Below are 22,155 nucleotides of genomic sequence, written 5' to 3' on the forward strand. Positions count from 1 at the left end.
CTTAAGTGCAAACACAATTTTCACACACGTTTATCTATTATTCGATATGTAAATGTGGTGTAAATAATATTATACAATAATATAGCTTACTGTACTAAGTTTTATTGGATCGATTTACTTATCGACGTAGTGGATCGTGTTCCGCAGTTGATACGAGAGTGTAGCATTTATCGTTTGCATATTTGTAACACTGTAAATTGCCGGACTTAACTCTGTCGATTTATCTCTCGGGGTTACCGGACAGAATTTTAGACCCGAGTCTGTCCAGACGCCTGACCGATTTTCCCGCTCCCGTCCCTCAGGCGCAGTACCTCATCTTCGAGAAGATGCGCGAGGAGGGCTTCGTGGCGGGCACGGACGACGTGCGGCTGACGGTGGAGCTGCTAGTGCCTGCGGGTCACGTGGGGCGCATCATCGGTAAGGGCGGGCAGAACGTGCGCGAGCTGCAGCGCGTCACCGGCTCGGTGGTGAAGCTGCCGGAGCAGCAGGGCGGCGGCGGCGCGCCACCTGGCCCGGACGACGAGATCTCCGTCCACATCATCGGGCCCTTCTTCTCGGTCCAGGTACATTTCCAGGGAGAAAATGTCATCGTAGGCTGTAACGTATTTATTGTGTGTGCATTAGCTAATTTTTCACTGTCGTTTTCGAGAAATTGCCACGAGCCTCGACCTTCGTGTCACATTTGACTAAATAGCCAGTATGTGCAGTGTAAATACAATCCGTTAATGCACCAGATTGGCGTGTGGTGATGTAGTTTCCACTACACCTCACCCGTGAACTGTACACGCTTTCCTTTTTGTATGCTGCAGAAATTTGGAATACAGAAAATGTGAAAAAAGATAGGTGTGAACAAGTGAAATGAAGTTCTTGGAAGTGAGATGGATGAGAAATTAGTCTTTAGGAGGTAATATATGAGGAATGTGTAGAGGAGGAGGTTGAGGAAAGTATTATGATTTTACTTATCCTTAGAAGATTTGGTCAGTCTGGCACACTCTTAAATCTATATTTTATATTGCATTCGTTAAGTGTTAAAATTTTGTATAAAAATCCAGCATTTTGGAAATTACTGTAACATAAGTAATACAGATAGTCATTTGTGACAGATACAACAATAAATATGAATTTCAGGCAAGTGAATATGAATTGTGAGTGCTAGCAGCAGTGGACAGGTGAGGAGCAATTGTTTTGGGTGGGGGGAGAGATAAAATAATCACAATTGACGAAGATTAGGGAAAAGAAAGTGGCACGCAGTGTAATTGGGAGATCATGTCATTGGATGGCGGGAAGGGGGGGCGGGGTGTGGAGATTGGACTAAAAATTGATAAAACTTTGTGAGAGTAAGAAGAAAATGATTCAGCCTCTTGAAAGTTGCAAGGCATTGAACTGTGAGCAGAGTGCAGGGCAGCAACAGTAAAGAAATTTTTGAGATTTTATTTTATTTTTTTTTATGAATGGGCATAGCTAGGATACCAGTGAAGTGAGACCTGTTTAGATTACGACGATACGAGTAGTACTTATCCCTAGCAATACCAAAGCATTGTAAGTAACACAAATTTTTACTTTCTGCCCACTCTAAAAAAGTAAAAAGAACAATCGTTGATTGTTATTAACTGATATTAACCCTTTTGCTGCTATGGACATCTTCACTGCAGTCTGTACTGGTGGTGGTCTGTGTTATGGCTGTACTTGTTGCCAGATGCTGATGCCTTTGTTGAGAGGCAGCTTTCTGTCTGATATGAATTACTACCTGATTTTTTGAAAAGATCGGGGGAAAAATTTTGATCTCAGTCAGATGCTTTCACTCGATAGAGGACTGAATTTCTTTACATTACATGCTGTAGTTACTGCGCTGCACCAAATTAAATAAAAGGTTGCCCAAAACTTTAAATGTATTTCAGAGGTAAAAAGCATTGTGTGATCTTAGCGTGTGGCTGATTTTAGCTCGCACATTGCAGTGAATGAAATGTAGGTAAGATGTCGAAATTTTCTTTAGAATTGAGAGCAGAAGGATATCTTATTCCATTTATAGTTGTCGAGTTTTATATCCGAAGGACGGTTGTATGCGATGCACCTGTTCACGTCCTTGCACATCGCGTATTGTGTGGTTGTAACAATTGTAGCTCATAAACGAGGTTCTTTTGCAAATGGTAGCACACAGTGAGTACACGTATTATAAACACTCAAAACTTTTCGTTCACGAGTCGGCAGCTCAGGATGTGTACAGACATCCATAACACTCGGAGAAATACAAGCAGTGCATGTGTGTGTGTCCACAGCACCTGAGGGGTTGTTTATGTACACCCACAGCAGTGAAAGGGTTACCAACATACTGTTGACGTCTGGTGTGCAAATAGAATACAGAACGTGAAAATACCTTTTAGCACTCTCTTAGCAATACTAACACTTTCAGTAACATGTAGTACCGAGGGTGCCTTCGTGACCACTGCAGAAAAAATTTAAATAACACTAATTACATTAGCAATTGTTAATTTTTTTTTTACTCACAGCATACATTTCAAAGAGGGTCCTAAACCAGAACCTGTTGAATACGATTTCATTGTAAAAGGTCACACTACTAATAAGACAAAAAAAATTTGGGTCAAGTTTAACTGAAAAATTTCAAACACTTAAGGAATTTGATAGAAGACTTAATTAAAAATAAACATTTTTAAAAATTTTAAGATATAAAGTGCATGACTCGATTGCAATATTTTCGAAATGTGGGCATAAAATAACCCTCTCTCCCAGTATTGTGGGGTTTCTCTGATGTGAGGTATTTGGGAGCTTGCATACTGAGGAGCCGATTAAGTAAACATACTGTGTGGTGGCTACCTCTTCTGGCTGTAACCAACTAGCTAGGCGAACAGGGCACTGACCTTGTCAGACAGACAGGTGTTGCAAATGTAACACACAAAGGTACACGCCATTTGATCTAATTGTGTAGTTCCGTGTTTGTACATTGCAGTAGTTGGGGTTTGGTAGTAGCAAGTACACCTAGAACTCTCAGCACCAGGTTAGTGATCAAGGACAACAAACTAACTTGGCAGCAGCAGCTAGAGGACTCATTGTCAACAAATTTCTCAGTAAAGTGGGAGAAAAAAATATTTGTGTATACTGCTGTGCTTTTGCGGCAAGCCGTAACACCGACAAATGAATCCACTTACCCTTTGGTTTGTCACCGTTACAGAGCCTGTATAGGGAGAGGGTGGGCAGTCATCGGGTGGCCACAAAGATTTTTCCAGACTGCGTGTGGGGTGTACAAATTTGAAGTAGTGGCCTAGTGGCTATAACGAGACACTGATCTGATAAGCAGCACCAAAGTAGTACTTAAAGTGTTATTTGGTATGTAGCTAAAGCAAACACCATTCGTGTGTGGCTGTACATTTAATGCGAAGTATAGTGAACAGTGATGTGAAGTAGTGTATATGTCAGACATACACCAATTTTTACAGCTTTCTCGACATTCTGCAGGTATACTTTGATTTGTTTTATTTAAGCAATTTTAGTTTTTCCTGTAGGAATATTCATCTTAGAAGTTAGTTTAATCAAATCTCTGAATATAGTTTTTGTCTCCACATAATGTTTACTGGTTTCCAAAATTATAGCAGCAAACTCGTATTTCCATCCCGTGTCTAATTCATGATATAATCATACAAACTGTCAGATTTAGTTAAGATTGCGTTCTGCACAGATGATGTCATTCTGATCAACGGACAACCGTGCCAGCAGTGATGTCAGGTTACCTATCGAAGGGGTAGTCTTTGCAGAGCAGTAAGACATCCACAATTGTGGTGTATACAGTCTCGGACAGTGCAGTACGACACAGAGAAGACGCCTACCGGGCTCTGGCCATAGGAAGAATTGAAGCAGGAGTCACAAACTGATGTGACCCGATGGCTAATGCGAATCCTTCTGTTTCTCGGGTGAGGTGAAAGTTTATAGAGACTGAAACTGTATCCCGGAGACCGGGACAGGGCCTACCGTACGTGACATCCGGAAGAGTGGATCATTATTTGGCTGTAAGGGTATGAAGGTACTGCCTTACTGCAACCTGCATCTGACCTTGAAGCATCCCCTGGACATGTTGTCTGATGGCAAATGTTGTACCTTCAGCAGAGTGGCCTTCATTGTTGATGACCTGCTGTCTGTTTACCTCTGGCATCTTCACAGAGGGGAATGTCTAGAGCGGAGCTGTCAATATGCCACACGGATGATCGAACATTGGGCCAGTGTTCTTTTCACAGAAGAGTCCCAGTTTGATCTGGAGAGGGATACTCGATGGATTTGCATCTGGGGAGCACGTGGAAAGAGACTGATATTGAGGCGGGTTCCTAATGGTGTCGACAGGGATTATGTTGACCACTCGCACCTCTTCGGGAAATTGTACAGGTGAATCGGCAAGCTTGTACTGCTGTCGTGTACCGCGAAGAAATCTTGGGACCTCGTGCGCGGTTGTAACTGGTGCTGTGGGCCCAGACTTCGTGTTGATGGAATATAATGCCGGAAGAAAGCACGCTATTGCCTCGATACGAGATTGATGACATCATTCACAGCAAGTCCTGTTGTTAGGCCTGTATTGGTACCGAAGGCAGTCACATCCTATATTGAGCACATTAACCAGTTGTCAGAATGTTTGTGCAAATTCGTTTGTTGGGGAAAAAGCTATCATCATCATCATTCATGTTGCAGTTGATGTTGTTATGTATTCTTTACATTGTTTGTACTTTACTGTCATGTGTTTACACTGTTTTGTGGCAAAATGAATGCAGCCTTACAAAATTTCCATTTGTTGCTTTAATTTTGAACATCAATGTATTTTGTATAACTCATTGTGCTCAAAAATCTTTACATTGGAGAAATACTGAAAACATATTTCTGCACTGATAGTTAGGAAAGCTGAAACATAATCAGAAAAACAATTTCACTGTTGCTGATGTTTGAAAACGAAACATTTATATTTTCTGGTGACAGGGTAGTAGTAATGTGTAACAGTGAACTACGAAAAGTGAACTGATGGAAGACGGAACCAGAGCTCTGTTGACGGTTAGATGCTATACCGATTAGCCACTAAAGCACGTACTAAAAATTCATCATTAGAAACTTGAGAGACCCAGTGTGTTGGCTACGAATGAGTAAGTTCAGTAATGGTTGTAGATCAGCTGCTACAATCACTATATAACAGCTGTTCAGTGGAAAAAAGTGGCTTTCCTATTCATTCTCATGCTAGTGATGCAAATTGTGTACTGTAGCACCCATTGACTCAGAATAATAGTAGGTAAAACACTATGTAACTCATTAAACATTACTGACGGCATTTCACAGCACAAAATGCTTACATCGCACAGAAGGGAATAATTTCAGTTTCCACAAACTGTCTTTACAATTTGAATTTTTCTTCGTAAACTTTGGCTCCCCACTGTTAGTGACTTCATTGCAAATAATTGTGAAGCCACTTCAATTACAGTTTTTCATTCTATAGTGGAGTAGTGTGGAATTACTGTATATTGTCCCTAAAAATTACATAATCCATATTAGTTGCATTCATTAAATCCCCTGTTAGTCAAAATTTAGTATACAAAAATTGTTTTGAAAATCTAATGTGACACTCCACACATTAAACTTCTAAAATAATTATTTTATTGACGTTACATTACATAAAATGAACCGACAAGACTTCCAGAAGTGAACAGAGACTGTTGTATTTCTATCTGGAAATAGTGCCATAGAATAGGTAGTGGGAGCATTAAAATTGGCCTAATACAACACTGCAAGACATCACGGGCTGTCAGCCGGTTGGCATCACTACAACTGTTGACCATTCTCTGCTGCCGAGCATGACAACTGTCCACCGTCCACACAGTGATGTAACGACCACCCACACATGACCCTGCCCTCAGTAGCTATTTGAATCACTCAGGGTAGGAATGCCCGTCAAAACTTACCAGTGCCAGTTTCTAATGTTCTGGCCAAACATTTCAGTTACTGTTGGAATTTCATTGTGTCAATAAATTTCATTGTTTGTGATAATGGTGTGGTTCAGAAAAATCATTTATTCAGTAATGAATGCATAGGTTGTTTGTCCTAACCCTTACATGCTGAAAACAACAATATTAATTAGGTATCACAAGATTGTTACGCAGAACTCTAACGGAAAGTTTTCACCTAATCTTAACAAATTGTGGAAAGTGCCAAGTACCGAATGTTACTTGCTGCTACTAACAATAAAAACTCTCACCTCACTGTGTTTTAGAGCTCTATAAAGTGTCTCAAATTGGAGCCTGTTCATATTGGAATCAGTATCTCATAGTGTATAACACTACGATGTGATTGAGGTGTGTTCTTCTACGTCTTGATAATTTGTATGCCTTGTTAAATATTATTTAGGCCCTATGCTTTTGGAGTGGAATGTATCAGTCATCATTATTGCATTATACAGGGTGTTAAAAAAATCATCTAATATTTCTGGGGATGATAATACTCATCAAAACAAGATAGAAACGTCTGAGGTCCCTACAAAGCATGCACTGTGACATATGCCATATGAACACGTGTCCATAGGAAGTGCTCTTGTGATCTCATCCATGTCAATGCACTGCTTGTCCTACTGCAGATGTCTCCCTGATAATTAATGTTAATTACAGCCCCTGGCATGGAATATTGTGAGGTAGGAAGGCATCACGAACGTGTGGTTGCAGATACCGAATGCCTTCGGTGCATCAGAGCTCCGTGTCGTACCGAGGTTGAGCGTGCTGGGATCCTACTGTGCAGTATTGATGTAAACATTAGTTTGCTCTGTGGCCTTCAGTGAGTTGTTCCGTTTATGTAGTGCTATTGTACTATAGTATAGTTACATATGTTCGTTCTCGTAGATTTCTAACTAACTCCGGCTGTGTACTGTGATGTTCGGCCTACTTACAGGTCACGTTTAAAGTGCATGTTGTTGCGATTTTTGTGGTACATTACAACATGTTTTCTCTCTTGCTGATACTCTTGAGACGACCTAGTAATGGAGGCTTTGTATTCCACGAGGGAAGTGGCGTACACGGTTTACTGCTGCGGTTTAGCAGATGGAGTTTGAGAGCCCGTAACCTGTACACCGAACGATATCCGGCATGCAAAATACCGTCTGTTAAGCTAGTTAGGTGATTGTTCCAGCATCTCGGGGAAACAGGTCCCGTAGCACCCAACAAAGTAGTGGGAGGCCCTGTTCAGTTTGCATGCCCGAAATGGAGGAGCGTGTTCTAGGTGCAGTGGGCAACAATCTCGGAACCAGTGTGCGACGAATAGCAGCAGCTGAAGGTTTTCGTCATCTTCTGGTCAGGGAAGTATTTCGTGAGCAGTTACGTCTGTACTGTGTTCGGCATGTCCAGGCCTTTAGGACACGAGGCCGCCCTGCCAGAGTGCAGCTTTGCCAATGGTTCTTGTGTCACTGTGGTGCAGATCCACAATTTGCCTCCAAGATTTTATTTACTGATGAGGCACAATTAACACGAGGTGGCATTATAAATTTCCGTAATAGCATCTGTGGGCCAATGACAATCCCCAAACGAGGCATCGGGATCAGTTCTCGATCAGTGTACGGATCGGCATTCTTACTAGGGTCATCTCTGCTACCACAGAGATCAACGAGGGCTCATTATCAGCACTTCTGAAGAATGCACTGCCAATCTTGCTGGAGGATGTGCCATGTCAGGACAGACTACAGACGTGGTTCGTGCGTGATGGCACACCAGCCCATTTTCTCTGCATTGTACTTCGGCACCTGACGGGGAAATTTGAAAACTGGTGGATTGGCTACGGAGGTCCCATACCTCGGCCTGCTCGTTCCCCGGACCTTAATCCACTAGACTTCTTATTAGGAGACGTGAAGCACTCGGTCAGTGCCACTCCAATAAATGGTATGCAGACACTACACAATTGTCTTCTGTGCATCTCGGCACATTAAGAACCGACCGGGCCAATTGCAAAGAGCACGAGAGACCTTACGCCAAAGGGAAGGGGCGTACATTGAGAGAAATGGACATCGTGTTGAGCAGTTCGTGTGAACAAGTGGTCATATTTCAGACTGTGTGCTTTGTTAGACCCATGGTTATAAGATACATTTTTCTTGTTTTGATGCACACAGTCATTCCCTGAAATATTGAATAATTTTTTCTTTAACAGCCTGTATATGAAGTTATAATTTAAAATTAAAATAACTTCCAAATTATTGCATATTAAGAAAAAACTGATATCTATATCTTTAACTCGATACAGGGAAATGTTCCAACAAAAGTTTCTTAGTGGGGTTGTTTTTAATGAGTGTAGTACTCTGAAGAAGAAGGAAAAAAGTTCTGTAAAATAAAAATTTCATAACGAAACAAACTACATCGTAGGAATCGGCAGAACCTCTGAATCACTGTCCGAATGATAAAAGTTGGAAAAACCTTCTGTGAAGTAATTGTAACAATGGGAAGTCCAGGTTCAAATGTTGATAGTATTATGAAAAGACAGATTGCTTTCATTGTGAAGACAGGCACAACGAAAAGACTGTTAGATATTGAGCTTCCAGACGAAGCCTTCTTCAGAAAACACGCATTCACACAAGCGAGCACACCTCGTGCAAACGACTGCTAGCTCCGACTAGTGAGCGTGTACGTCTGTGGTGTGCTCGTTCGTGTAATACACGTTTGTTCTTTCTTTCCCGAAGAAGCCGTTTGCCGAAAGCTCAGTGTGCGACACGTCTTTCGGTTGTGCGTGTCTGAAACTCACTGTGTCGTCTGTATGGTGAGTATCAGTCTGTCCTTTGCCTAGTGCTGTTGTGAAGTAATTACGGTATTTACTGTGCAGCTGTAGTCCAAAAGTAGATACAGAAATGGAAAGAATGGCATTAATATAATCTGTGAAAAATAAGACAGCAAACTGGTTCAGTCTTGTTTCAAGGTCCATGCTTTCGCTCACAAATTAATCTGTCACATTGTCTTTTTGTTTTAGTGGTAGTTAACTCACAGAAGATACGCTTTATTTTGTCGAGTCTGTGGTAATTCTGCTGGACGTGAAAGTTGACACTGGAACTGTATGTTAGAATTCTGAATGATTTAGTTGTGTGGTGTTAATTTCAGTGAAAGTTGCTGGACAGATTGAAAATAATCGTATTTAGTTTAGGAACTGCACACAGGTTACTTATTTTTATGAAACTCATAAAAAGTACAGTAGTGTGTTGCCTAATGAACTTCCGAACCTTTACTAAAGCTCTGGAAAACTGCCTAAGCTGCACATAGTGGAATAGAACTACTAATGTTTCAGTTACCTCCACCAGAGCACTGACAGTTGTGTAAACCCCCACTAGAGGGCTCACCTCGACATATAGCCAGTTTGTGACAGTAAGGTAGCTACCGTGCACTAAAAGTTTTGCCGCATTCCGTTCTCGAGTTCAGAAGTAGTGAGACGCCAACTTTAATGCGGAGGCCATTCTGTTTATAATTCTGTTTCTCACATCTACGTCTACGTGATTACTCTGCCATTCACAATAAAGTGCCCGACAGAGGGTTCAGTGAACCGTCTTCGAGCTGTCTCTCTACTGTTCAACTCTCGAATGGCACACGGGAAAATGAGCACTTAAGTTTTTCTGTGCGAGCCCCGACGTCTCTCATTTTATCGCGATACGCATTTCTCCCTGTGTAGGTGGGTGCCGACAGAATGTTTTTGCAATCGGAGGAGAAAACTGGTGATTGTAATTTCGTGAAGATCCAGTCACAACGAAAAACGCCTTTGTTTCAGTGGTTGCCACTCCAATTTGTGTATCGTTTCTGTGGCTCTCTTTCTCCTACTTCGCAATAAAATGATACGAGCTGCCTTTCTTTGTACTTCGATGTCATCTGTCGGTCCCGTCCGATGTGGATCCCACGCCACAGAGTGATACTCCAAAATAGGACAGACAAGTGTGGTGTAAGCAGTCTCTTCAGTAGATCTGTTGCGCCTTCTACCAATAAATTGCAGTCTTTGCTTGGCTCTACCTACAACATTATCTATGTAATCTCTAAGTATTTAGTTGAATTTACACCCTTCAGATTTGTGTGACTTATTGCGTAATGGAATTATAGCGAATTTCTTTTAGTACTCGCGTGAATAACTTCACGTGTTCCTTTATTCAGGGTCAGTTGTCCCTTTTTGCACCATATAGATACCTAAATCATTTTGGAGTTTGTTTTGGTTATCTGATGACTTTACAAGACGGTAAGTGATTGTGTCATCTCCAAACAATCTAAGGTGGCTACTGAGATTGTATCCTATGTCATTAATATAGATCAGGAACAACAGACAGCCTATAACACTTCCTTGGGGAACGCCGGATAATACTTGTTTTACTCGACTTTCTGTCTATTACTAGAAACTGTGATTTTTCTGACAGGATATCACAAATCTAGTCGCACAACTGAGGTGATATTCCGTAGGCACGCAGTTTGCTTAGAAGACACGTGTGAGGAACGGTGTAGAAATCCTTCTGGAAATCTAAAAATACGGAAACAGTTTGGCATCCTGTGTCAATAGCACTCGTTACTTAGTGAGTATAAAGAGCTAGTTGAGTTTTGCAGAAACAATATTTTCTGAATCTATGCTGACCGTGTCAATAAATCGTTTTCTTAGAGGTACATGTTCCAAAACCCTACTGCAAACAAATCGACATTAGTGATACGGGCCTGTAATTCAACGGATTACTCCTACTTCCCTTTTTGAGTGTTGGTGTGACTTGAGCAATTTTCCGGTCTTCAGATACGGATCTTTCCGTGAGCGAGCGGTTGTATATAATTGTTAAATATGGAGCTATCGTATCGGCATACTCGGGGAGAGGTACGTGACTGACTGGTATACAGTACGGACTGGAAGCCTTGCTTTTATTAAGTGATTTAAGCCGCTTTGCAACATCGAGGATATCTATTTCTATATTTCTCAGTTGTTCCCGATTGGAATTCAGGAATATTTACTTCGTCGTCTTTGCCGAAGGAGTTCCGGGAAAGCGTGTTCGATAACTCTACTTTAGTGGCACTGTCATCAGTGACTTCACCGTTATCGCGCAGTGAAGGTATTGATTGCGTCTTGCCACTGGTGTGCTATGTATGACCAGAGTCTCTTTGGGTTTTCTGCCAGATTTTGAGACAAAATTTTGTTGTGGAAATTATTATAAGCATCTCGCATTGAAGTACACGCTATATTCCGAACTTCTGCATAACTTTGTCAATCTTGCGGATTTTGTGTTCTTTTAAATTTGGCATGCTTTTTTTGCTGCTTCTGCAACAGCGATCTGACCCTTTTGTGTACAATGAGGGATCAGTACCGTGCTCATTAATTTGTGGTATACATCTCTGGAGTGCTGTCGATACTATCTCTTTGAAATCATTGCACAACTTTTTTACGCTTACACGATCATATCGGAAGGAGTGCAGACTGCCTCTTAAAATGGTGTTAAGAGCATTTCATCAGCTTTTTTAGATAGACATACTTTGCGTTCCTTTTTGACGGTTGTAGAAGTTACAGTATTTAGCCTAGCAGCTACTGCCTTGTTGTTGCTAATCCCTGTATTCGTCAAGATGCTCACTATTTTCCCAGGATTATTTGTTGCTTAGAGGTAAAGTATGCGTTCGCAACCATTTATGCTTAGTGGGCTCGTAAACTAATTGCTCAAAATAATTTCCTGAGAAAGCATTCAGTACAAGTTCAGACGACATTTTATGTCTGCTGCCGGCTGTAAACATATAATTTTTCCAGCATATCGAGGGTTGATAAGTAACCACCGACCGTAATTGTGAGAGTGGGGTACCTATTTGAAATGAGGTTCGCGTTTTCTTTGAACTGTTCAACAACTATATCTTCAGAGTCGGAGGTCGGTAGAGCAATCCGATTAATAGTGTACTCCCACCTGTACTATTTTGCAGGAACTACCTACTTCAATTTCACTACAAGGCAAGCTACTTCTGACAGCAATAAATACTCCACCACCAATTGTATTTAGTCTATCCTTCCTGAACACAGTTAGATTGTTTGAAAAAATTTCCGCTGAACTTATTTCTGGCTTCAGCCAGTTTTCTGTACGTATAATTATTTGAGCCTCAGTGCTTTCTATTAGGGCTTGGAGCTCTGGTTCTTTTCCAACACAGCTACGGCAACTTACAATACCGATAGTTTCTACAACTTACTGTGTTTTACCTGCCCCCTTTTAGACAGACGCTCTTTCTGTAGTTCCCTGATGCCCTAACCTAAGTGACCGTTGGTTCGAGCAATTTGGGTGAACGAGATGTCTGCAAAGGACAAAGCGTGGGGGCCAACTGTGTGTCAGAAGAGCGTGTGAGATGAACTGAAGAAAGCAGCTATTTGCTCAACGTACCAAAGACTCGGAAGATTTCATTTTTTGACAGCACAGGGCTTTGCCCAATCAGCACCTCAACATCTGCATTTTTGAAGAGAAGGTAGGCCATTACATCCCAGCTGCCGAGTTGTTACAATATCGCACCATCTGACTTTTTCTCGTGAAGTTGGCCCGCTTCCACAGACACCGCTGGCCGACCTGCAGAACTGCACGACTGGTGGTATCGATTATACGGGACAAGTTTGGCTACCTTATATTTATTTCTTGTTCAGGGATCAAGTTCAACATTTATAACCAGTGTTCATAAACTATAAAATTGTTACCACCGTATGCTGGTTTTTCACGTACAAGTTGTATTTCGTGGAATAATTATTAATTAAAGTGGTCCCATCTTTCTGAGCAGCCGTGTGTGTGTGTGTGTGTGTGTGTGTGTGTGTGTGTGTGTGTGTGTGTGTTGGAGACTCGTCAATTCCTGCACTGTTAGACACGAAGGGTCTTGTGTGAGACTACAGGGCTTTGGGATCTATAGAAACTCAACATAAAAACAGTATGTGCAGCTTAGTGGGTAAATACATGAGAAGGGAATAAGTCATTTATTTTGCTCTGTGAACTTTACGGCAATGGACATTGCCACTGTCTTTAGTCAGTAGGAAAAAGTGTATAATTATTTATTACATCGAGGTTGTTTAATTGCTGTGGTATTCACATTACTGTCTCCCATCTTTAGTTGTCATGATTAATACACAAATAGATGCATCACAATACGTGAAATTGGGTTATACCTACATTGAACATTGGGAAACGGTTTCTCACACTGCTTAATGACTTCAGGTATATTTTGTATTTTATATCATATTGTGATGTTATAGCTTGAATTTACGTATCCCGATCGAATTGTTTAAGGATTCTTCGTCACATCTGGAGGTGTGAGTACTGTAGTAATGCGGTGATATCGGTGTAAATTTTTATATAAACATTTATAAGGTCACAGTTTTCATTTGACAAGATGACAATTCATTAAAAATTAAAGAACAAAAGGTGTGTATCAGTGCTACCCTCCTCCACACCACTAACATGTACCTTTCTTTCAGTCGGCTCAGCGCCGCATCCGGGCGATGGTGATGCAGGCCCAACCACTGGTACCCGGCGGCAAGCCCCGAGGCGGCGGCATGCCCCCGAGGGGCGGGGGTCCGGGTGGGCAGCGCCGCGACGGGCCGCCACCCCCGCCGCAGCAACAGCAGCAGCAGCCTCCCCCGCAGCAGCAGCAACAACAGCAGCAGCAGTAGTGGCGGCCCCGGCCTCGGGGGCCACGTGGGCGGGGGGTCGGGCTGTCGCCAGGGGGGGTCGGCCGGCGGCGGGGATACAACGTATATACCTCAGCGACGGGATGTACGCGGACGCGCCGACAGGCAGCGTGTGACTGTGTACGTGTGTTGTGATATACCAAAGAAAGACGAGACGACGACTGTGGAGAGGGAGAGGACGTGCGAGGGGTACGGACTTTGAGTCGCCACGGGGGCGTGGCGGCGACCCGAGTTCCTGAAACTGAATTAGTGATTTAAGGAGTGTGACGTCAGCACCTGTTAACATTACAGTGGGAGTGCGGGTGGTGCCGTCCGCAGGAGAGTGCGTTCTGTCTGTCCGTTTCCCATCCGGTCCGACCCGGGTGTCCACTCCGCCGTCTGCCAATTTACCTCGCATCGAGTGGGCGGTGTGGCCGTCTGATGCAGTTTTCTTTTACTCCTTTTTGTGGCGGGGTTCTCCCTGCCAGACCGAATCGTGATGTTTCGGCTCGGTTGCACTCCGGGCCCGGTTGCCCTTCCGTGCCGGCAGACGCGTGCTACGTTCACTGTTAAATATTTGTATTTCGTGGCGCCACCGGTCTCGGACGGCTACCTGCCCCGGAGTGCAGACTTAGTTAGGTAATGTTGCTTACCTGTTACCTGTTGTTCTTCGAGGTAAATGGAGAGTGGAAACGGGAAGGATGGGACTTGGGGCTCAAAGGTAATATACAGTGGCGTGCCACCTCTCGAACCATCCTCTACGGCTTTACCAATTTATCCCAGTCACAAAATCGTGCTTTGCCAACCGCTCTTGTTGTGTTCGGGATGTGTGTTTCTGTGTCCCGTGACAGTCTGGAATTGATGTACAGACCTATTTCTTCATCTGGAGGTGAAGCTTTGCCTTTGGTCCGTCGATCTTCCTTTTGAATATTTGGAAAATAAATTAGGAAGATTTAAAATTCCGCTGTCTGCCTTACTTTGTATATGGTACCGTGTTATATTTCCATTGTGGCATTAGAGGGAAACGAGAGTTTTTCTCACTACGTTGGAGCCTCGGACATTTTTGCTCTGTGGCATTTTGTACCTCTGGGACCGAGGACTGCCAGACGCGGAGGAAAAGTATACCTCAGAGTCATTCCGGTCGCGGCAAACGTAATCCGTCGGTCCCGACGAGACTTTAAATCTTTTAGTTTCCTTAGATTCTTTTTTACATATTCAACTTTTTATACGAACAGGACTTTAAAAAAAAAGGGGTGGCTCTGTGCGCACACACTTTTGACCCACTATTGGCGACACGCACGTTTCTCCTTCCGAATGTGAGGCGTGTTGTGGGGGAGGAGAAATGCTTTCGACGGACGGAGACGTGGATAATGACAGGTGTAGAGAGAATTAAACGAGGAAGGTCAGACTTCAAAGTGGAGGTGGGAATGTGACCTGTGTCACCTTTCATTAGTACAAAAATGAAAAAGTAATGACATTTTAGACAGAATAATGGTCACAATTTGTGATAATATATTGTGATCTTAATTTCTTTTTCATTTATAAAAAACTGAAAGTTATTTAAAACAAAGTCTTTATTTTTGATACATTGTTGGATAAAAATTTTGTTAGATTTTTTAATATAATAATTATTAAATAAAAAAATTGCCGGCATTGTCCGAATTTTTTGGACTGTGTGCGGAAGGGAAAATGGAGAGTGAATGGAAAAGCAAAAGCTGTTTATTAGCAAATGACTCGTCTTTACTAAATCATTTGTGCAGCGTAGCAGTGTCAAATTAGTGCTCTGTCATTAATACTTCATTTGTCTCGTATTCACTACTGCCTCAACAGTTCACGAAAGACAAAACTGGCTTCTGGCATCCGACTAATACTTTCCCGGGAAAATTCGATCCCTCCCCTGATTAGATATGGCAGTGGACTTCACGCAGTGAAATACAAACCTTCTCCAGTTGCAGAAAAGTGACGGCATTACAAAATTCGCGAAGGAAAATGTCTGCGACGAACGCGAGTTGACAGTTCCACTTTTCACTATTGTCGCGATGGCAGAGATAAATGGACTTCGGTTTCCTTTGTGGAGCAGCACTCAAAATTTGTAACTGGTAGCAAAAAAGTTGCACCTCTCCAGCTACCCATATAGCATTTCAAATTACGCCAGTCTCCAGTTTGTACAAAAGTTAAGAGCCTCCACAGTTGGAAGTGACAGCCAATTAGAACAAAGAAAAAGCAGTTATTGACCGATGATGCTTCATGAACAGTGTAAGAAGCTGGGGAGTTTGTTTTCTTTTTCACTGAGCATCAGCATGTCTGTAAGTTGACCCAGATTAGGACTACTGAAAATATTTTGCAATAGCATTTTGCATGGGCATATGTTTTAATGCAGGTGGGCACTATTTACAATGTTTGAAATGAAACTACATCAACAAAACAGTACCCTTGCACTCTTTGCAAAATAGTAACACAGGATGGAACAAGTATATGTATACACATTTGTGCATAAATACATTCACACACACAAACACAAGCAGAAATATATTTGAGGAAAAAAGAAAAAATAAACAAAAAAAGATGAAATGATAGCCAGCCCCCCCGAAGAAAAATGTAAAAGTTAAAGGGAATGCTAACTTCATAGGCGACAATGCGATATGAAACAGTAAAAGACTGGGAATTAAGTTTTTCATATTTGCCCTGCCACAGTTAAGAGAATAAAAACCATTAACTCAAATAATTATAGTGTTGTTCTTTGTTTTTCTTGATCCGTTGCAAGTTTTTTTTGAGATGAGAACTTTATAATCGATTGCCGATGTGTAAACTGCAGTGGTTAAGTAAAATAGTAGTAATTATTAATATAGATAAATAGTTAAAAGTGAATTTCACAGGAGGGGAGAAAAGGGAGATAGAAGCTTTTTCTTTGTTTGCAGGATATTAATACAGTGGGGAAGAATGTACCTTAGTTTAAAAGAAAAACCATTTATACCTTATCCATTTATATACCCATGGCTCATTACAGAACCAAACAATATTGTTAGGGTATGAAAGAGAACCATTTTCTGCCTACATTTCAGATAGCTTTTCGGTTACTTCCACCAACTGTTTTTCTTTTATTTGTTAACACGAGACAGGTTTTTCCCGACATCTGACATTTCAGTTCCTGTCCTCTTTGTTTTGCCCCTGGTGGAAAATGTTTAACAAAGACCATGTGCCACCTGTTAGTGGCGACGGGTTCAGTGGTTTATACCTCAATTTATATTCCGTAGCTGTTAAAGGAAAAGCAAAAGAACTTTTAAGCAGTTATCACTTTAATGGTTATAAAATAATACAATAGTTAAATGCTCCGAAACAAGCATCCCGTTTGTCTGCCGTAGACGCAGATGTAAAGTGGTTTTGGGGGCAGCACCTCGTATGTAGAATCGGACGGTCAGATTTGTGTACAATAATCGACAGATTATTTTTTCTGTGTACTTATATAATGAGGATGAATATAATATATATCTATATACACACACATACACATAATATATATATTAAGATTATATATTTAGCTTATAACTGTTGTTGAATATATGTAGCAGAACAATATTTTGTTTGTTGACGGTTTTCTTGTGTAATGACCACTCAGGTGAGCTTTTCCGTTGGAAAATGCCTCTCAGTACCTCATGCGAGATGTTCTCGGTGCCTGCCAGTAGCTACGCTTTTCTGACCGTCCGCAGCTCGGTGCGAGCGGAAGCGAAACCACTTCGTGTGCGAGCCTTTTCATTTGTAGGACTTACTTCGAGCGGCATTTTCAGTTTTGCTAAAGTATTACTTGTTTTACATTGACAATGACGGAGACGTCTCGGAAAGCTTCCACGCTTTTGATGGTGACAAACGGGGCGCTTTAAAAAATATATATATATATATATACTTTTTGTTGTTTTGTCAGTGGGGTATTTGCATAGGTAATAAGTACAGATTTAAATAAGAATATTTTTGCCTCCACAGCAGGCAGATTCTGCTGGAATAATTTTGTAATCAATAGCTGGAGTAAAGAATACCATAGACGAAAAATGTTCCCGAACAGAATTTGCTGTGGCACACTTTGTATTTTTGTGTAGTTTTCAGTGAACTTATTTCAGTTATCCACTTTTTTCTGAAAATATTTCGAGACAGTGTACCTTACTAGTTAGTGTGTAGGGTGCGACTATTGACACTACCTCGAGCTGTACGTTCGGTACAAATTGATTTGATGACTTGATAGTAAAAGTGAAACAAAGCAGTATCCAGTTTTTCAAACAGAAATGTAAGTGATTATGTAACTAAAAGCAATTCTGGTTCAGTTGCTGCTTTGTCGAATTTGACCGTGTTTTGGTTGACAAGAGCCTTTCTCGAGGTACAGTTAATTAGTGTTTTTGTTTCCAAATATTCTGTAACTGGTTCGTTACATATGTGTTAATTGTAATTGTAAAGCAAAGTCCACATAAGAAGCATGCAGTTTTGACTTTGTTGAAATGAATTCTTTACCTTTTGAAAATGTAATGTCAAAACTGCTTGTTTGCACTCAACTAAACAATGTACCCCGCACGTTTTTTTATGATTGATTTTATTCCTTAAGATATAAAAGTGTTAATAGAGAAATGTGTTTTGTTGTTTGCTGTAAAGGAAAATTTTCATATGCTCCTCTTTCTGATGTAACTTAGGGTCGAAAATTTGGCAGTGGCATAACGAACTGGCTTTTGACACGGGCATTGTTGGAAGAAAAATAATATATTTATAGCTCCAGATGCAAATGTAATACTCTAGTAGTTGCTATGCTTGTTAGTGATTGTGCTGGTCTGTCATTCCACTGCCAGGGCAATTATGGCAACAATTAATTTTCGGAAACAAAAATTCATCTGCTTTAGTTTTTGTTATTTAGAATTTTTCGCACCCACCAGTGTATTTTTCATTCTTTTTCAAGCAATTTTGGAGGTGCCATACTGAAATATGTTAAGAATTGGAAAGGATGTACGAAAAGAAATATTGTAAGGTGCTGTTCGTACAAACTAACTCAGGAATGTAAATCAGGTTCTTTTTAGAACTAAGCTCTCCTCTATTACCTCATTTAGAATTTTTTTTTAAACTTTGGAATTTATTTGGTACGAATAAAGGATGTTGATCCTCTGTACTAAATTTTTCTTATGTTGTTGGCATTTTTAAATGTATCGATGTAATTTTGTTTCTGAAATCTTGTCTGTTTAATGTTGCTTCCAGAACTACAAATCAAAATGAGCAAGTTTTATGAGCGCAATAGAAAATTTTCCAAAATTATACGATATTAGTGCGTTTGGGAATGTAGTGTTTGGTGAATCAAATTTGTAATTGTAGACTCGGAGAAAAACAAAAATGCTTTCACATTGGTAACGCAAACAACAAAAGTTTAAAAGCTGTATTCATAATGTACCATACTCAGAATACTGTTTGTATGCTTGTATTTACTGCTATTATCCATAGAATGAGCCATTTCTTTTTCTCAATTCTGTTAGTATTCTATGTAGATCAGGGATTTGATATGCAGGTAATTACAGTTCAGAATTAAGGCATTTTAGTTGTACCGATAAACTTAAAATGTATTTCTTCAGTAAATTTTTCCCTGTGTCGAGTTTCCCAAATTAACGTGAAACCTCCATAGAGTATTGTGTGCAGCGATTGCACACATGCAGTTACGCGCTGTTAATGTGTTACATAATCTTATCATTACGATCGTATTTGTGAGGTGAGGATGTGTGCGGTTACACATTTAAAGTGCTCGGGGCTCCCGTTCGCCCTCTCACACCCCCCAGCTGGCTAGATTGTAAAATTCGGTGTTGCCAGTTGTGTGTGTCGAGCACTCCCTTCAGAGTACTCTCAATTCTTGTACCCTAACAGTAACGATTCCTGTGATAAAAATTCTCACAATGTAAGCTCCGTATTAACAGTGCAACTGTGTGCTTCATTTCCCCCCTTTTTTTCCCCTATATTCAGGATCATAAAAAGTAAAGTCTTGGAGGGTGCAAATACTAGTTTGAACCCATTTCATCAATACTGTACAAGATGAAATGCACGTGTCACTGAGCTCACCTTTTTGGCTGAGCAAAAAAAAATTTTTTTTCACTCTATCCCGTGAATTCTGCACGTGGGTTTACTGTCTGTCATCGAAACCGAGGAGCTGCCCGAAAGTGTGCCAGTATTTTTCTCGAAGCCCAGCTTCCTATTGCAGTTTCCCTTCCCGCCCCCTCTGCCTCACCCGAGTGGCGCATTTACTGTAAATATTTTTTGAGGTGTTGACGCTGCCACTAGGGCGAGTTCAGAATTCGCCGTGTCTCTTACCACCGTTGCGGTCTCTTGTTTCTCGTTGATTATTCCGCACCGGCCATTTGGGAAGGGTGGGGAATCTGCCATTGCTCTTCGGGTCGAGCGGACCCGCGCCGGAAAGCGAGTTGTGCCTTTTTGGAAGCCCCATTCAATGTGATACTTGCGAGCTGACTCCGGCCACATTCCCGGCTGACCGGGGCGTGGGAGCTCGCTGACTGTGATAGTCGTCGGTCTGTGAGATGCTTTCTGGCTGTGGGGTCTGAGAGCTGAAACGTGTATCTTCTGGCGCTTTATGGGCAGCTGATATTGTAATACGTTTGTGTACAGTTTCTCTCCGACGTGAGGTCCGCTTCGTGCCTGACGTCCGGCACGACAGTTCCGTCGAGGACACGTGATCGGACTGTACGGCAGATGACAAAAGGTTTTGGGCACAGTTGATTTAAGGTGTGGAACTGTACGCTCCACGGAAATTTGGGCACAGTTTGCGTGCCACATTTTCCAGATTTCGCACTCCGTATGCACTTTTTCTTTAGTTTGCACGAGCTGCAGTTTGTGGAAGGTTGCCTGTCTACCTCATTACACTTCAGGGAGTCTGCGAGCTGCTGCCGTGCCCCAGTTTGCTGGCTTATCTGCTCAGAAATTGCTCGAATGTTTGTCTGCTTTACCAGACAGCCAGTTTGTAAAGAAACAGTTATCTCAGGGTTTGGGTCCGATATTTGAAAATAATTGTGTGCGGAAATGCTTAGAATCATTTCTCTGTTCAGTTTGTTTCTGCGTACTTGGAACCTTGTTCCTCAATTCTGTATACCGAGAAACCATTGCTGCACAATTTTGATTTGGCGTACTGGTTGGGTGCTGTCTCGACCTGTCGTAGGTAAAAAGGTGTGTCATGATCTGAGTGTGTGAGAGGAATGACAGTGGGATTTAAGTATGAATTTTGTAAAATTTTGTGTAATGGGTGTTAGACCCTGCAAGTATGTTGTAAGAGGCTGTAAGAACTTGGCTGTGATGTCATTTTTATCAACTTTTTCTTAAAGTGGTTGTTAGCTGAACAAGTAAAGAACAAAGTTTGAAACCTGACTACGCACGTGTGGGGCAGGACTCGCATGTGCCTCAGTTATTTTTAATTAGATTTGTGTAGCGAGTACACTGGCAGCAAGAGTGTAGCGACCTGGAAAATTGTATTCGAAATTTGAGTGAAAATTAATTGGAGATCTGTCGAGGCCCACATCTTGAGATATATCTACATTGTTTCTGTACTGCTGCTCAAATGCAAATCTGGAAATGTTTTATCTGTGTCTAAATATCATGTTGTTCCCTCCAAGCTTTCTTACCTGGATGTCACCGTACACGTAAGTTTTATGTTTGACAGTAAATTGTGTAGACGTGCTCCTGGGTTTCTTTACCGATCTTATAATACTTCAGTGTAAAGTGTCGTAACATCCAATTAAACAATCAGGTTCAACAAGAAATGTACCATAGCCTTCGTAGACTATCCATATTCGTCTGGAAGCTCTCTCGTACAGGCAACTCGCGGCTGTCGCCCCGTGTGAATTTTCACAGTGTTGGAAGTCTCTTGCCTGCCTGCTACATTTTTATAACAAAAGGTGCTGTACACTTTTGTCTGGAATGATTGTTTGATTGAGAGTTTGTAAAAGGAATTTTAAAAAAGTAAAATATCTTAAAATCAGTTTGAATAGATATTGTATTAAAATTGTAAACAAGTGGTCCATTGAACACGCCTGCATTTTTTCCTTTTTCTACCATAAAGAGAAATATTAAATTATTCTAGTTAACTTGCAAATGTTTTGATTGTTCACAACTGGCCACTTTCTTCCCGGTACCACCTCCTGTTTCCCACCTGCCAGTTTTCCTGACACTGAAGAAATTGTGGTGCTGCCTGTCGGTCAACATTTGTAGGTGGTATCACATGCATTCTATTCATTTTTACAGAGGCTGGAAGGCGATATTAAATGGAATTAAATGTACGGACAAACCAAATATTGAGCTCGCTGTTAGCTTTAAAAAATCGTGTCAAATTGTGTTACACTAAATGGTCTGTAGCTGTTTCTTACTCTCCAGCAAGCAGAACATCTTATTTGGCAAATGGATGGTAAGAAAAGTTATAATCTGTTCAAAATTAATTTGGGGTCAACAGTTATGACGGGCGTGGTGTGGTGAGGCAAGTGTGAGGCATTCGATGCATTTGGCTGATCGCACAAG

General features: G+C 41.4%; 1 protein-coding gene across 3 annotated transcripts in view; it reads left to right on the top strand.

Moving 5' to 3' along the window:
- Nucleotides 1-21,728, top strand: part of LOC126213235 (insulin-like growth factor 2 mRNA-binding protein 1) — a 920,751-nt gene extending 899,023 nt beyond the window's left edge. For all 3 annotated transcript variants that reach the window (XM_049940885.1, XM_049940886.1, XM_049940887.1), the window contains 2 exons: nucleotides 303-563; nucleotides 13,435-21,728. In XM_049940885.1, coding sequence (XP_049796842.1) covers nucleotides 303-563; nucleotides 13,435-13,629 — 456 coding nt within the window. In that variant the 3' untranslated portion in view covers nucleotides 13,630-21,728. The remainder of the gene's footprint in view (nucleotides 1-302; nucleotides 564-13,434) is intronic.
- Nucleotides 21,729-22,155: the final 427 nt, after the last annotated feature.

The sequence above is a fragment of the Schistocerca nitens genome, chromosome 11 (genome assembly GCF_023898315.1).
Source record: "Schistocerca nitens isolate TAMUIC-IGC-003100 chromosome 11, iqSchNite1.1, whole genome shotgun sequence".
In the NCBI taxonomy this organism is placed as follows: Eukaryota; Metazoa; Arthropoda; class Insecta; order Orthoptera; family Acrididae; genus Schistocerca; species Schistocerca nitens.